This window comes from Marmota marmota, unplaced genomic scaffold, assembly GCF_001458135.2.
Source record: "Marmota marmota marmota unplaced genomic scaffold, marMar, whole genome shotgun sequence".
In the NCBI taxonomy this organism is placed as follows: Eukaryota; Metazoa; Chordata; class Mammalia; order Rodentia; family Sciuridae; genus Marmota; species Marmota marmota.
The window spans coordinates 9125465-9141145 of NW_025999905.1; the positions used below are offsets into that span (position 1 = coordinate 9125465).

General features: G+C 38.9%; 1 protein-coding gene across 2 annotated transcripts; it reads right to left on the reverse strand.

Annotated features, from left to right (window-relative positions):
* Positions 1 to 3594: 3594 nt before the first annotated feature.
* Positions 3595 to 15324, reverse strand: Agr2 (anterior gradient 2, protein disulphide isomerase family member). Of its 2 annotated transcripts, none has more exons than XM_015498155.2 (8): positions 15262 to 15324; positions 11892 to 12037; positions 11563 to 11626; positions 11399 to 11451; positions 9427 to 9500; positions 6907 to 6970; positions 5757 to 5840; positions 3595 to 3889 (listed from the first exon to the last, which is right to left on the reverse strand). In XM_015498155.2, exons 2-8 carry the CDS (start codon positions 12028 to 12030, stop codon positions 3840 to 3842), a joined length of 528 nt encoding a protein of 175 aa, XP_015353641.1. In that variant the 5' UTR covers positions 12031 to 12037; positions 15262 to 15324; the 3' UTR covers positions 3595 to 3839. The 2 variants fall into 2 exon arrangements, with proteins under 2 accessions (XP_015353641.1, XP_015353643.1); XM_015498157.2 differs by having other exon boundaries at positions 15280 to 15319.
* Positions 15325 to 15681: the final 357 nt, after the last annotated feature.

Below are 15681 nucleotides of genomic sequence, written 5' to 3' on the forward strand. Positions count from 1 at the left end.
GTTTGTATAAAAACACAACCTAAAACACAGTGTCAGAGGAGGGCATATTTCAGGTCGGGGTCTGTTCTCGAATTGCAACAAACAGCTGTAAGGCAGACCCAAGACCTTACATTTCCTTTCTTCCAAACATCACATTTCTTTAAGAAGGAACTATTTTAAAAAATTTCTCTGATTCCCTGTTTATATTTTTCCATTTACAGGAATGTTCCCTAGAACATTTATTTACTCCAGTTAGTCTTGATGTTGAAGGTGAAATTTTAGCTAAAGAAAATAATGCTAATACAAAAGAAGAAAGAAAGGTTTGGCTGTAATTTCTAAAGTTTGAGCTTATTGTGGATAAAATTTGTCTCAGATACTCTGTTATCTGAGCACCAATGTGTTTGGTATGAGAACCAGTTCTGCATGTCCAACCTTAATAATATGCTGTTGACTGGAATCTTTCAAATACGGAAAGGAAACCAGAAGTGTGGCATTTAGTTCTTAGTTTCCTTGAGCCAAAACCTCCTCCTAGAATTCTTCTAAATATTTAACTCTGTTTGAGTTTGTACCCTCTTTTGAAAATGCACCAAATACACTAAACCTCTTGCTTTTTTAGCTGAAAAAGCACTGAAAAAGAATCACATTTAGTAATTTTTAGGAGAAAAGTATGCATTGTTATTGTACAAATATGATCACTTACATATGAATTTTGTTTTTAGAGGTGAGAGGAAAGTTAAAGGCTTAACTCTTCTAGATGTCCGGATAGTGAGGAGATTTGTGTGAAGTTGTGTGTGTGAGACTAGTGATGATTTTTATATGGGGCTGTCTATGCTAACTGGCATTAGGATATGTGTTAGTGAATGTGTTCTAACAAGTTTAAGGGAGCAAGCATCCTCTCACCCCGTGCCTCAGAGAGTCAGGGAAGGGAGAAGATGGGGTTTGTCATGGTGTTGTTTTCCACAACTGGGCAATTGCCATTGAAATATTTCTTGAGACCTGGGAAAAGGAAAAGTCAGACTCCTCTACCAAATGCCAGGCCATTTCTCATCATTCTCCTTAGGAAAATTAGTTTTTGGAATTCATTTCCAAGTGACGGTTTGTGGGAGTTAACTGTGAGTTAAAATATCTAAGAATGGACTTTGATATCCCTTGAAGGGTGAAACTGCTTTTGCTTGCTTTCAGTATCTCGGTTTTTACAAATAGGTGAGATCACAACTTGACAAAGGCCTTTTAATAAGTTCAGCTGATTTGATTTGGACTTTGAAGTCCTTGGATTGAAAAAAGTTCTATTCCTGCCTTAGAGCTTTTTCTGTTTCCCCCGGTTCCCATTTCATCCGTGATCACTAAATAGGAAGATCTTGGCTACATAGGATCACTGAATGCAATAAAATAGCAAAACAAAATAGACATGGACAGTCACAGGTGACCGTTCGAAGAATACTGCAGTTCTAAAATAGGTTAAGCCTGTTGATCATGACTTTATGGATGATTTATGGTACCAACATTTTTTAAAAAGTTAATTCCTCCTTTTTCCCCCCTAAAGTGTGTTTTGTTTTGCGTACTGAGGATTGAACTCAGGGGCACTCGACCACTGAGCCACATTCCCAGCGCTATTTTATATTTTTATTTAGAGATAGGGTCTTGCTAAGTTGCTTAGTGCCTTGCTATTTCTAAGGCTGACTTTGAACTCCCGATCCTCCTGCCTCAGCCTCCCAAACCTCTGGGGTTACAGGTGTGCACCACCATGCCTGGCTTCCCCTAAACTATGGGACTTCAGATGAACCGAAAAATGTTTTTACTGTGGCAAAAATAGATAGAGTATAAATTTGTCATTTTAACTATTTTTAAGCGTACAGTTAAATAGTATCAAGTACTTTTATACTGATACACAACTATCATCATCATCCATTTCACAAACATTTAATCTTCCCAAACCAAAACTCTACAAACATTAACAGTAGCTCCTGACTCCTCTTTTCCTCCAGCCCTGACAACCACCTTTCCAATCTGTCTCTGAAGATCACTCTAGGTAGTTATGTAATTTTACAATTTTTGTCCTTTTGTAACTTATTTTACTTAGCATAAGTAATATCTTCAAGGTTCATCCATGTTGTAACATATTCAAGGGTTTCCTTTTTTAAGATTGAATAATTTTCCTTTGTGTGTGTGTGTGTGTGTGTGTGTGTATGTATGTATGTGTGTGTGTATGTATGTACATAGTTTTACATATGATATACTTTGTTGATCCATTCATCCATTGATGGGCACTTGGGTTGCTTCCATCATTTAGCTATTATGAAAAATACTGCTCTGGGCATGGGTGTATAAATATCTGTACCCTGGTTTCAATTCTTTGGAATATACACCCAAAAGTGCAATTGCTGGGTTGTATGGTAATTCTGTGTTTGCTAGTTTGAGGAGCTGAGATATTGTTTTCCACAGTGGCTGCACCATTTTACATTTCCCACTGTGGTGTTAACATTTTTATGTAGCTGCTGGACATAATATTCTCCAGTCTCATGGTACTCTTCTGTTTCTTAGTATACAGATTAGTAGGCAGAGATAAAAGGTTAAGATACACTCTCACTTGAAATTTATTTAAGCACAAATGAAAGATGGTGAAATGGCAGTGGATGAATTTGGTAGAAAGAACAGGCATTGTAACTGTTTTCATGAGTTTATGAAAACCATTTTAACGTTTGAATCTTCAACACTTTAATCTTGTATGTACACATTTCCTGTGGTTGCAAGTGTACCTCTGAAAGTTTTTTTTTTTTTTTTCTGGTGGTGGGGGGCGGTTTTGTTAAATTGCTCAGGCTGGCTTCAAACTTGTGATCCTCCTGCCTCCCTGAGTCGCTGGGATTACAGGTATACGTCACTATACACAGCTCAATTCTGATTTTTTAAAAAGCACAATACAGGATTAAAAGTCGGTAAAGCTGTTTCCCTTTCTTGATGCCTCACCTTCTCACCCCTTTTTCCAAACATCACTGACCTCTGATCTCTGCCTCATCAACGTGCTATCACTGCCCTTTGCTCTTCTCACAGACCATCACGTGTTGGCAAAGAAGAGGATTCAGACTGAATTTATTCTAGGCCAGTGCTCTAGACCTTGAGAGAGCAAAGCCCATTCCCAGGATTTCTTTAGGATGTGCTTAGGGGTACAGATGGTTCGTTGAATGACCTTTCCACTGACTTACTAGCCAGATACTTCCTGAGACCATTTGGTGAATAAAATTGAATTCCTAAAATGTATCCCTAGGAGTTAGTGCCCAGGTGGGGAGGGTTGTCTCTAAGCAGGAAGCTGGCTTTCTTGGGGTGCTCTATGTGGTTTTTCACAGTGAAATGTTTGCTCTTTGATGTTTCTGTTGATTATGCTCACGCTTGCTTTTAGTCAGTGAGAACCTGGGGTGTGGCAGAATGACAACTTTGTCAACTTTGTCTTTGGTTTTCATTGTTTGAACTAGTTTTATCTTATTCCCTCCTTGATATTTGTGTGTGTGTGTGTGTGTGTGTGTGTGTGTGTCCAATAGTTTTATTGGTGAATGAACCAGGTAGCCTTTTCTGTGAAAGGCCAAGTTGATGCAACAAAAAAAAAAAAAAAAAAAAGGTAAATTCAGTTTGGCTACCCCCGTAAGGATTTATTTTTTAGAAAATCATGGCTCATTAAGGTAGATAATGATATTGTTTTTATACATGTATACTTGAAACCATTAAAAAAAATAGAGGCTGTAACATTAAACCATAATCTAATCTGCATGTCCATCTGGGCTTCTGCATTCTCTGGTCTTTTGAAGTCCCTGGTTCCAAGTCTCAAGGCTCGAAACAAAGCAAAGAGCTTGAAGACTTTGCTTTTTTCTCTACAATTCAGTCTTCAGCAACTTGAGAGCTTTCTTCATGTTGTCAAGCACTGGTGGGACAAAAGGTTAGGATAATCAAGTATCATCACAAATTGTATCAGGTTTTAAATAATAAATATAATCAATCTCCAGACACAGTACTCTATTCATTGCTTAACAGGGTGCCTTTAAATCATGGAATGAATTGCTGGTAATATACTGTAATTTTTTTTCTAAAATTATGTGCCATGGCTTTTGTGACCACCCAGTTTTCTAGTGTGCTCATTCCTTCTCAGATCTTTTCTCCAACTCTTCTTACAAAAGAATCTCTTCATAAGCTCTATTGGAAGCATATAATTTTGACTAATAGAAGTACATTTTAAACCATGTTCATAGGAAATATCCATTAGGTGTGTGAAGCTACTGCAAATTGTTTTAGAATTGGGTGGAATATAAATTACAAATAATAGTAAACCAAGTGTTTGACACAGATAAATTAATCCAAATGAACACCCTATTAGCATTGGGTATGGTGGTGCACGCATGTAATCCCAATGACTCAGGAGGCTGAGGCAGGAGCATCCCGAGTTCAAAGTCAGCCTCAGCAAATTAGTTGAGTCCCTAAGCAACTCAGTGACACCCCATCTTTAAATAAAATACAAAAAGGACCTGAGATGTGATTCAGTGGTAAGAAACCCCTGAATTCAATCCCCAGTACCAAAAAAACTCTGTCACTTCATTTTTAGATAATGAAACAGGCTTAGATGGGGCTAAGCATAGTTTGTGCAGGATCACACAGCTATAACAAGTGCTGGAGCTGTGCACCAGAACCCAAGCTTCTAACTTGTATCCCTTTAGCAGCAACTCATGAATATGAGATTTGGGATCTGGTGACAGGATATCCACATGAGAGACCTACACTGAGCAGCTGCTTATTCACACGTTCCACAAATATTTATTACATGTCTGTTCTATAGGGCATTATAGGATACATGCTGCTAGCTCAAGAATGGTCAGGACTTGCAATGTGCTTCCCCTTGTCTGCACGGCTCCTACTAGAGACATTAATGAACCATGAGGAGTTGTTCCGTGGATAAGGCACAGACTTTCTGCCCCAGCAAAATATTCTAAGCCAGTGCTCTCCAGTAGAAAACCCCTTGCTGTGGACTTAGTATTTGGAATATGGATGGTATAACTGAAAAACGGAATTTTTAATAGTAATTAAAAATTTAAGAGCAAAAAAAAAAAATTACATAGCAACAAGTGGCTAATGGCTAACATATGGGTAGTGAGGTTCTAGGCAGTCACAATAATTGATCAGTACTGGTTCCCAGGATAAAACCCAGTTTTCTTCCCAGTAGGAATAAGCAGATGTCATAGCCAGGTATATTCTCCCATTTAGGTACCTCATCTGCCTCAAGTGTGTGCCTGCCTCCTCCTCCCCCACTCCCCTCTCTCTTCCAATATGGCAACTGCTAAAAAAAGTGAGTATCTTGGCTATTCCTTGGATCATCTTGCCCATTGATCTTTAAATTGAGCCTGACTTCAGCTTCAACAAGCTGGACTATATTATTTCGGTTTGTGATTTGGGGAGAAAAACTATGCTAATTATTGCAACTCTTGCATCAATTCTGTGAAGGAAGGGGTTATGTGTTAGTTAGTGTGCCTGAGAGATAACCTGAAGTCCAGGTAATGTGGTCATGGAACTTTTCTAGAGAAAAAGATACCTGTTCTAAAGGGTTCTTCTTCACTTGAGATAAAAATAAAATAAATTGAATTGGAATGAGAGTGATTTACCTCGTTAAGGTCAAACTGATTCTGTCTCTGCTGTACTTAGCAGAGCTCTCTCTCACTTCACCTGTGCCCTCTCATCCCACCACTATAACCAACCTCGTTGTGCTACACCTGGACAACATTCAAATTGGAAGTACCACTTACATAAAGCTGTGTCCGAAGGTTCATAAGCATAGAGACGATTTGAATATCTTCCGGTGATGTCAGCTCTGACTGTCAGGGATGGGTCTGCAGAGATAAAAGGAATGGGATTTTTGTTTTGTTTTTTACAAGTAGCTTTTATTTCACGATGAGCCTAAGTACTCATGTCCTGTTGAACACTGTGTGTTCTGCATCACGCTCCATCCCGTCTACTCTGCTGCCCAGCCAATGCAGGGCTGGGAGCATTGGACAGCTGTGCTGTGTTGTTTTTGGAAAAGGATATGAAACCTGTTGTTCTGTCTAAAGTGACCTGAAAACAGGATTATATATATTTGGGGGATGATGTTTTATTGGTGAGAATATTAACATCCATTCCTACAGAATTATTGTAAACTTCTGGAATAATTGCATTGTAGTTGACATGTTTTACCAAGAGCAACCTGGATAATTAGAAACTTACATTTAATGCTGGTTTTCATTTTCTTTTAACAAATGGAAGAATGCAAGCCCTTAAGAACAGCAAGGTCAAATAAACACTAATTGTTCCCCACTATTTTTTACTTTGTTGTTTAATTAGCTGCATTTTAAAGGTAGAAATTTGAGGGGCTGGGACTGTGGCTCAGTGGTAGAGCGCTCATCTAGCATGTGTGAGGCACTGGGTTCTATCCTCAGCATCACATAAAAATAAATAAAATAAAGTCCATCTATAACTAAAAATTTTTAAAAAATAGAAATTTGAGTCTTTTGTGTCTATTTATATTTCTTAGATTTAAATCCATTTTGTCATGTTTTATATGTAGCTTGAAGTTAAATGGTTAATGAGAAAAGATCTTAAAAATAAGATGCACCCAAAAGAGGTCTGAGTGCCATTCTACCAATGAGAGAAACATGGTGCTTCTTTCTCAGATGTATTGTGGCAGAAAATGAAAAGTTAAAATTAGCTGATGAGGAAAGAAGTTGTCTGTGTAAATAGGTTGAAGCTCACACTAAAGAAAATATGCTGTGAAATGCCACATCCACAGGAATGCCTTGCTAGAGTTTAGCAGTGATCTTGACTGTGGCGAAGTGGCAGAGTAGTGTGAGGAGGAGAGAAAGGGATGTGCAGCACTTGCACAGTGTATTGAGCATGTTTTATCTTGTCACTCTCACTTACCCACAAACATAATCCTGGGGACGTACTGGCCATCAGGAGAAAGATGTTTGTCGGTTGTTTCATACTAAGATTTAAAAAAGAAATGCAGATTTTAGTTTGCTTACTCTTTGATTATTTTCAAACTTTTTAACTCAAGATTGTGTTTGTGCCTAGCCTGGTGGCAAATGCCTGTAATCGCAGTGGCTCAGGAGGCTAAAACAGGAGGATGGCGAGTTCAAAGCCAGCCTGAGCAAAATCGAGATGCTAAGTAACTCAGCGAGACCCTGTCTCTAAATAAAATACTAAATAGAGCTGGGGATGTGGCTCAGTGGTCGAGTGTCCCTGAGTTCAATCCTCAATACCAAAAAAAAAAAGAAAAAGATTGTATTTGTTAGTGGGCTAAGAACAGAAGATATCTGCTCCAAAGAATTTATGGATATAGGTAGGGAGATAAGTTACGTGCATGAAATAATAAGAACAGCATGTGATGCAGACCATGAGGTAAAGAATTGAATGGATGTGATATGGAAAGACCAAAGAAGTTCAAGAAGGAGTATCTGGAAGGAGTTGTGATGTTGTGGGGGAAGAAATCTTGGATGAGGTAGGAGGAGATGGATTAAAGGAAAAAAAAGCAGAAGATATTTTTGGAGAAATTATAAAAACCAAAAGGATTTTCTTGAGCATTCATCTGTCGGTTTCTATTTAGAATGTTACTGATTTAGCAAGACACAGTGCTTATTTTTAATGAATGCATAGTCTTTTGTGAGATCCAGGTAGGAAAGTGCATGCTGAGGGTCCAGTGGGTGAAATGTTATGATGGGATATACAGGGTTTTGGATGACTGGAGCAGGACATTGATCCCAATATGAAAGTTCCAGGAGACTTTCTGAAGTGGGTGAGGAGGAATATTAAAGTGAACAGGGATTAATTATGTGGGGAAAAAAGATCACTCCATGAAGTAGGTCGGTCGGTTAAGTGCAAAGGTATGAGAGGAAAACATGGCACTTTCTTGTATGACCAAGCGTTGTATGACCAACGCTTGGTCATAGTGAAGCATTATGGACTCTTGAGAGCAGTTAAGTTGCTTCTGGGGGCATCTTCTGACTGGCCCTGCTCACCATGCCACAGAGTTTTCATTTGCTCAGAAACACTTACGAGCTCCTGAAGGGATGCTTGAAGAGGCACCACGACCTGTTTGGTCCTTAGAGTGATTGCCCTGATAGCCCTGTGGGATCAGGTGGGTTTATCTTGTAGGCAGGAAGATGCTTAGTAACACTGCAGTAAGCTAGGTGAAGTGAAAGGTCATACACTGCAATGTATAATGATAGCAGGAACATTTAGAATGTATGAGCAGAGAGCTTCTTGACGACTACAGATAAGGAGAGTGTGATCCAGAAAAGCACTGCTTTCAGTGAAATAGGGAATAAAGACAAATGAGCTATTTGAAAAACCTGAACCAAGGTGTGGAGCATATTGAGTTTAAGCTAATTATGAACTATCTGGAACAGGGTTGGATAGGCAAGTTGGAAGTTGTTGCATGTTTAGGTAAGATGTAGGAAATTAGTGTATAGGAATCAATTTAACTCAAGTATAGTTGATGATGTCCACAGAGAATACAAGATATAAAAAAAGTGGGTTATCAAATAGAGATTCATTGATTCATTCACATTAGGAGTAGAAAGAGGAAGAGGAGCCTATGGAAGGGAGATGAGAAAGAATTATTGATATGGATTGTTCTTTGAAGAAGATGAGGAAGAGAGGCTCAAGGGAACATATGCTTAGTAGAATTGATTTTGTTTGTTCACTTTCAAAAGGAAAGTGGAGCTGGGCATGATGGAGTATGCCTGTGATCCCAGCAACTCAGGGGAGGCTGAGGTAGGAGGATGGTAAATTCTAAGCCAGCCGTAGCAATTTAGCAAGGGCCCAAGCAATTTAGTGAGACCCTGTCTCAAAATAACAAAGGGTGGGGATGTGCCTCAGTGGTTAAACACCCTGGAGTTCAATCTCTGGTACAAAACCAAACCAAACCCAAAAGCCCATTATGTCTCCCCCTGGGGAAGACAGGAAGCTTGAACATCAGGAGAAGTGTCCATGGTGAAGTCAAGTGGGAATACATGAAGCTACAGTGTGAAGAGGCAGGATCTAGATTCAGAAAGCCTGGGAACTGGCTTCTTCACATGGCAAAGGGACAGTGATTGAGAAGCCAGGACTTCTGGGGCACAGACACAGGAAGTACTTTGCAAAATGTAATTACCTTTCCATTATTACAGAAATAGAAAATATCCTTGCTGCAGGAGAGGTTTTTTTGTTTGTTTGTTTCTGACAGGCTAAGGTTATTAATTACTAAATAAAAACATAGACATGCCAGATAGATTATCAATAAGATGAAGTATCTTTTTTTTTTCTTTCCAATCTATGAGATGGGCTATTTGGAAGAGATCCCAGTTAATGCAGTATGACTGAGATATATAGAAAAATGAATCACCCTTTTCACATAATGAACTGGAGGGGGGGGATGTTAATGATGAAAAGCAAACTTACAACTAGATTGAGGAGGACAAACTGCTCCGCCAATTTCTGGATATCTTTATTGTCAGCAAACACTTTCTTTAAAGCTACAATGTAAAGCAACATCATTAAATAGTGTCAGCATGGGTTAAAACTCTTGTTTTCTGTTGTATTTTTAAATCAGTTGTGTTTTCTTGTTCTGCCAGGCTGGGATGGACCCAGGGCCTTGAACATGCCAGACAAGGTGCTCTACCACTGAGCTACACCCCAGTCCCCAAGTTGTGTTTCAAATGCAATACACCTTGCCCTTTCAGTGAACGATTTGTGAAATAACACCCAACCATTGTCTCCCTTTGCTTTTTTTCCATTCACTCACCCATTTACCTTTTTTTAACACATATTTACCGACTGCCTACTATGTGGCAGGTATAGTTTTATGCTCTGGGGAAGATGCAATAAAGAGAAAAGCATATGCTTTTTCTGTAGAGAGGCTTGTGTGAGGGACAGACCAAAAACAAGTACATAAGCAAGTATTTAGTAATTTCAGGTGGAGATGTGTACTTTGAAGAATAAGTGAGGCAAGGGGTTTAAGAGATAGGGCAGACCTCTCTGAGGAAACGACATTGAAGACAGGGTGGTCCATTATGTGGGTAGCGAGTTAAAATTTGGGGGGCAGGTCACTCTTGGCAGAGGAAACTGCAAAAGCAATAGCCTCAATATGAGAGTGGGCCGTGAGGCTCAAGAAATAGCATAAAGTCCAGGCTAGATAGAGGACTCTGAGAGCAAGGGAGAATGGTGGGAAAGGAAAGGTAGCCTTTGGCTAGACTGGTCAGCACTTGGGGCTTAATTCTGCCTGTGAGGAGAAGCCATTTGAGCAAAAGAGTGACAGGATTTGCTTTGTATTCATTAGCCTCTCTCTGGTTTCTGTGTGGAGAACTGACGGGAGGGTGATGAGTTAGTGGCCGTTACAGCATTCTAGAGCAGATGTGATCTTGGCTTGGGCCTTGAAGCAATAAGAAGTACTTGGAGGGCTGGGGTTGTGGCTCAGTGGTAGAGTGCTCGCCTCCCATGTGTGAAGCCCTGGGTTCAATCCTCAGCACCACATAAAAATAAATAAAATAAAGGTATCGTGTCCATCTACAGCTAAAATATATATATGAAAAAGAAGTGATTGGATTTGGTCAGGACCAGCTAGATAATGTATCCCAAGGGCAAAATGAAAATGCAAAACCTTTTGTTCAAGAATTGTTCATAATTTTAAGACATTGGTAGCAGAGAACTAAATCAAGTGTGGGAGCCTTTTAAGTTATGGGTCCTGGCACAGGTTGCATGTGGGTGAAGCTAGTGCTGGCAGAAGGTCTTTGAAGGTAAAGTCAACAGTATATGCTGATGTCTTGAATGTGGTACATAAGAGAAATCATGAAGTCGAGATGAATCTGAGAGCTTAATGTTCAAAATATGCATCAATGATGAACACAAAATGTGTAAATATTTGAGTTACTTTAAAACATGTTTTTACTACATAATATATACTTCTTTATATATATACATACATATATTTATATATTTTTATATATAAATAAATATATAAAATATTATATTTATATATTTATAAATATATATACACATACGCATACATATATATGTGTATATATATAATAATAATAATAATAATTATTATTTTTAATAACTGGAGAGTGAACCCAGGGCCTCACTCTTGTGCTAGGCAAGTGTTCTAACATAAAGCTATATTCCCAGCTCCAGCCCTCTCTTATTTCTTTCTTTTTTAAAAATTTTTTTTAGTTGTTGATGGACCCTTAATCATTTATTTATTTGCGGTGCTGAGAATCGAACCCAGTGCCTCACATGTACGAGGCAAGCACTTTACCACTAAGCCACAACCCCAGCCCTCCTTTCTTATTTCTACTGGTATAAAGATAGGTGATCCGAACCCTGGTTCTACCTAAAAGCTCATAAAGAAAATCATATTTAGAAGAATAAATACCTTGGCTGTGTGGGCATTCATCCAAGTGATGAATAATCATCAAGGGCTTGTTACTGTAAGAGACAAAGGGTGATTTTTGGTGGGTAGGATTTCATATAGACCTAGGGTCACTAGATGGTGCTCTTGAGAGCCCAGAGAGGGCTCTGTGTAACCATTGTCTTTACCTCGTCTTGGATTTGTATAGAGCTTCTTCATATGTCTGAGTCCAGATGAGTAGATCACCCCAACCTAAAACAAAATAAACCAGCATATTTCAAACCACTATAATTTCAGGCCAAAACCTACTGAGAAGCAATAGTGAAGACTGGAATAAATATATACTCAAAACAACCTTGAGAAAAAAAACCTTGAGAAAGTAGAAGTAATTATAAACTAGGATAAATCTAAAAGAAACAGAGTAAAATATATTCTGTGCATGCATTTCAGCACCAAGAGTTAGGAAGTCCTTCCCAACGAAGTAGGAGCTGAAAGCCAACGAGAGGCTGACTCCCACCTCTGGAGAGGGTCTGTGGCAGTTTGGGTTGAGAGTCCTTTGTGTCCTTTTTAGCTCCAGGTTTGACTGTTGTCTCTTTGGCCAGACTGTAGGAGAGGGCCACAAGGAGCAAGAACGCTGACATTGAAATTTTCTCCATGGCAAATCTATATGGAAAACAAACAAGAAGGAATTAGGACTCTTCAAGATCTATAGATTATGTCACAGAATCTGTGTGTAGTGGAATAGAACAGAAACAGGCTCTTCTGAGACTGGACTCCGTGAGATTGGAATAAAAGCTAACTCCCATGGGATTTTCATAAGAATACACAGTATGTGATGGGCACAGTGGTGCACGCCTGTCATCCCAGTAGCTTGGGAGGCTGAGGCAGGAAGATTGCAAGTTCAAACTCAGCCTTAGCAATTTGGTGAGACCCTAAGCAACTCAGTAAGAACCTACCTCTAAATAAAATATTTTAAAACGGGCTGGGGATGTGGCTCAGTGGTTGAGCACCCCGAGTTCAATCTCTGGTACAAAAAATAAAGAAATAAAAAAATACATTATATGTCGGTCTCTGTGTCTTCCCCTATCTATCAATAGATATAGATCCATAAGAGAAACAGATATAACTTAAGGAAGGAGATAACTAGTTAGATGTATAAACTTCCCCCCCCCCCACAGTGCTGGAGATTAAGTCCAGGGCTTCATGCATGCTAGGTTACTACTAAGCTACATCCCAGTCCTGTCTGTATATACTCTTGAAAAAAAGGTATAGTACCAGAAGTTATTTTAAGCATTACTACTTCTTTCCCACTTCCCCAATGCCTCATTATGTAGGTGAAGAATCCAAAGTTCAGAGAGATAACATTTGTGAGGTGGGTCCAGCACAAAAACTTCTAGATCTTTTCATTTTACAGGGCTGGCTTCTTCTCTCCTCCCTAAAACAATTACCCTAAACAGACTGGTTTCTTTAAGTTAAAATGGGTACATTGCCATTGAAGAATGAGCTATAAATAAAATGATCAATTCCTTATTTCATTTAGAACCTGCCAGCTTTGTCACTTAACTGAAGATTTGCACCCACACAACTCTCTCCCTGGTGTAATGTTACTCAAACTCTGTATTAGCTTTGAATTGACTGAGACAATCAAAGTCAAGTTCCTTCCAGTGAAACATTCTTTGTGTGGGTCTTCAGAGGTGGGTCGTTGTGGGCATACACTGTAGAGCAAAAAATATTCTGTGAGATTCATAACATGAAGAAATAAACCCCAGGGGTGTCTGTGAAATTTCTTTTTTCCTTTCTGCTAGGCAGGCTTAGATGCCTGGGAACAGGAATGTGAATGACAAGATAAGTTCCATGAGTGCTGAGAGAAAGGGTGAGCTTAGTGAGCATAGTGGTGGCGCCACAAGTCAGTAAGGTTATCTTGGGGCCAGAGCATAGAAAGCCAGACTTGGGATTCTGGTAAAGCCAAACACTAATATTTCTTAAAAAGAAATAGGGAACCATGGCACCTAATACTGGGGTAGTTTTTTAATTAAGTCAGACTCTTCAAAGGAAGCAGGATGAATCATTGTTGCTTAGTGTTTGCAAGCCGGGAGTTTCAAACAATTTGATAGCTCAAGTGGCAATGTTTCACTAAGCATTAGATGATTAGAAAGAATGTTGCTGGGCCAGGGTTGTGGCTCAGTGGTAGATGCTTGCCTAGCATGCTCTAGGCCACTGGGTTTGACCCCAGGGCCACATTAAAAAAATAATAATAATAAAAATAAAATAAAGTTGTGTCCATCTACAACTAAAAATACCAAATCCAAGAGATGTGTTCTGTTAAACTAAACAAGTGTTAGTAGGTAGCCACATAATATCTTAGAAAAGACATAAGCAAAATTCAGGGATATAATTTTTTTCTTTCTTTAATTTGTTTTTTCAATGCTTAGGATCAACTCCAGAGCCTTATTCATGCAAGAACTAGGCAAGAACTCTATGACTAAGCTATATTCCCAGTACTTTTTACTTTGAGACAGAATTTTTCTAAGTTGCCCAGACTGGTCTTGAACTTGTGATTCTCTAGCCTCGGCCACCTGAGTAGCTGGGATCGCAGTGTGCACCACCATTCCCAACTTAATTTCTTCATTTTTTTTTATATTCATAAAGATGTAGAAATGCCAGTAATAACTTTTGTCTTCTAAAGGTCTACAAAAATAACTCAAGTATAATATAAGTCAACAATACCCAGCCCTCTTAATATAAAAACTACTTTTTAAAATAAAAAAAGAACTTCCTTGTGAGAATCACTATACTTTTGAAATATTGGTTCAGAAATGTAAACTACTTTGAATTTATCAAAAGACATTTGATTTTGGATTTTATAATAGCATCTATGAATATTTGAAAAAATAATAGTAAATTGGGGGCAAAGCACTTCAGTCTGTTGACAATTCTCATATACCTAGTTCACAGGAGCCCTTGCAATAGTTCCACGGGTTATAGGTTGGAACTATTGGTAGATTACATGTGTTTTATGGCAGGATGACTGAAGGAAGGCTAATATAACTCCTGCTGTGCAAACATCCTGCTCTGGGTGATTTTCTCAGATTCACTCCACCGAGTTTTCATAACATGAAGAGACTCTGCTCCATATACTTTCTGCATAAGCTCCTCAAAACACAATGCTAACTTTGGAAGATTTTGATAATTTGGAAACACACATACACAGGAACATGAACACACACTGACACTTTGTGACACGACTTTTTACTGGTTGCTCCATCCTGGTCTTATCTTTAACAAAAAATGAAGTTGCAGGAGGTTTCAGAGTCCCTGTTATTACATATTATATCCAGCAAAGTAACTCACTTTCTTCTAACCGACAAGCCGATGAATTTTAAGATTGAAAACAAATAAATGAACAACAACAAGAATGTCTTTACACCAGACCAAAAAAAAAAAAAAAAGAAAAAGAAACTCTTTCTGATTTGTAATAATATATTCCACAGGGGCAATTTGAGCTAAATTTTCGCATTGGAGGAGCTTTTGGGTCTTTGCTTAGCCAGTGGGAAAGAAGCAGAGCATAGATAGTGACTGAATGGACATCCATGGGCCCTGTCTCAAGCTTCAAAACTCCTATAATTCACCTGCTTTAAACCTCTTGTTTCTTAATGGAGAAATCACCACTTTGAACCTGTTCAGGAATGTTAACACTACAGCTTTAGTCAAAGGTCCCAGTAAGCCTTTGGTGGAAATTTCATTTTTCCATCTCCAAACCTCACTTCAGGGCAACCCAGGAAACTTGCATTTCTCTGTCGGTTGATAGTCTGCAAAGTTACAGAGCAATCAGAGGCCAAAGCTCACTCTAACAAGAGCCATTCCAAAGCTGTTGACAAGAGCCTTACCTGGTTTTCCCCACCCACCTGCCTTGTGAACCGGCTGGGATGTGTCCAAGCTTCTGAGTGTGCCAGCACAATTCAGAGCCTCTATTTATGCACCCCAGCACACCTCAATCCCACCCACTAATCCTGCATTTACATGTTGCTAACTCGGAAGAAAACTCTCCTTTCCCCAAGCAATTGTCTTCCCTGGGTTAACGAGTTTCTTGTTTGTAACAACAACATTGCAAAAGGTATGCTTTTCAATATGCATGTTTTTAAACTATTTGTGAAAGTATATTGTTAAGAGTTTTGGAAAAGACAGGCAGAGTGCCAAATCCAGGTCAGCTTTAAATGAAGACATTTGATTTGTCTAAAGGCTGATTTGTCTTTGTGTGATTGGATGGTTTGTGGTTTAGAGAATTTTTTTTTTCCTCCACCTTAGGC

Bases quoted from the DNA above. Each gene is read 5' to 3' on its own strand.
- Agr2 (XM_015498155.2), bottom strand. From the start codon at position 12,030: ATGGAGAAAATTTCAATGTCAGCGTTCTTGCTCCTTGTGGCCCTCTCC. The intron at 6,971-9,426 runs GTAAGTTTGCTT...TTTAAATCTTAG, and splicing joins TTGTCCTCCTCAATCTAGTT to TATGAAACAACCGACAAACA. The intron at 3,890-5,756 runs GTAAGTGGTACT...TTGTCCCACCAG, and splicing joins ACCTTCGGACACAGCTTTAT to TGCTTGACAACATGAAGAAA.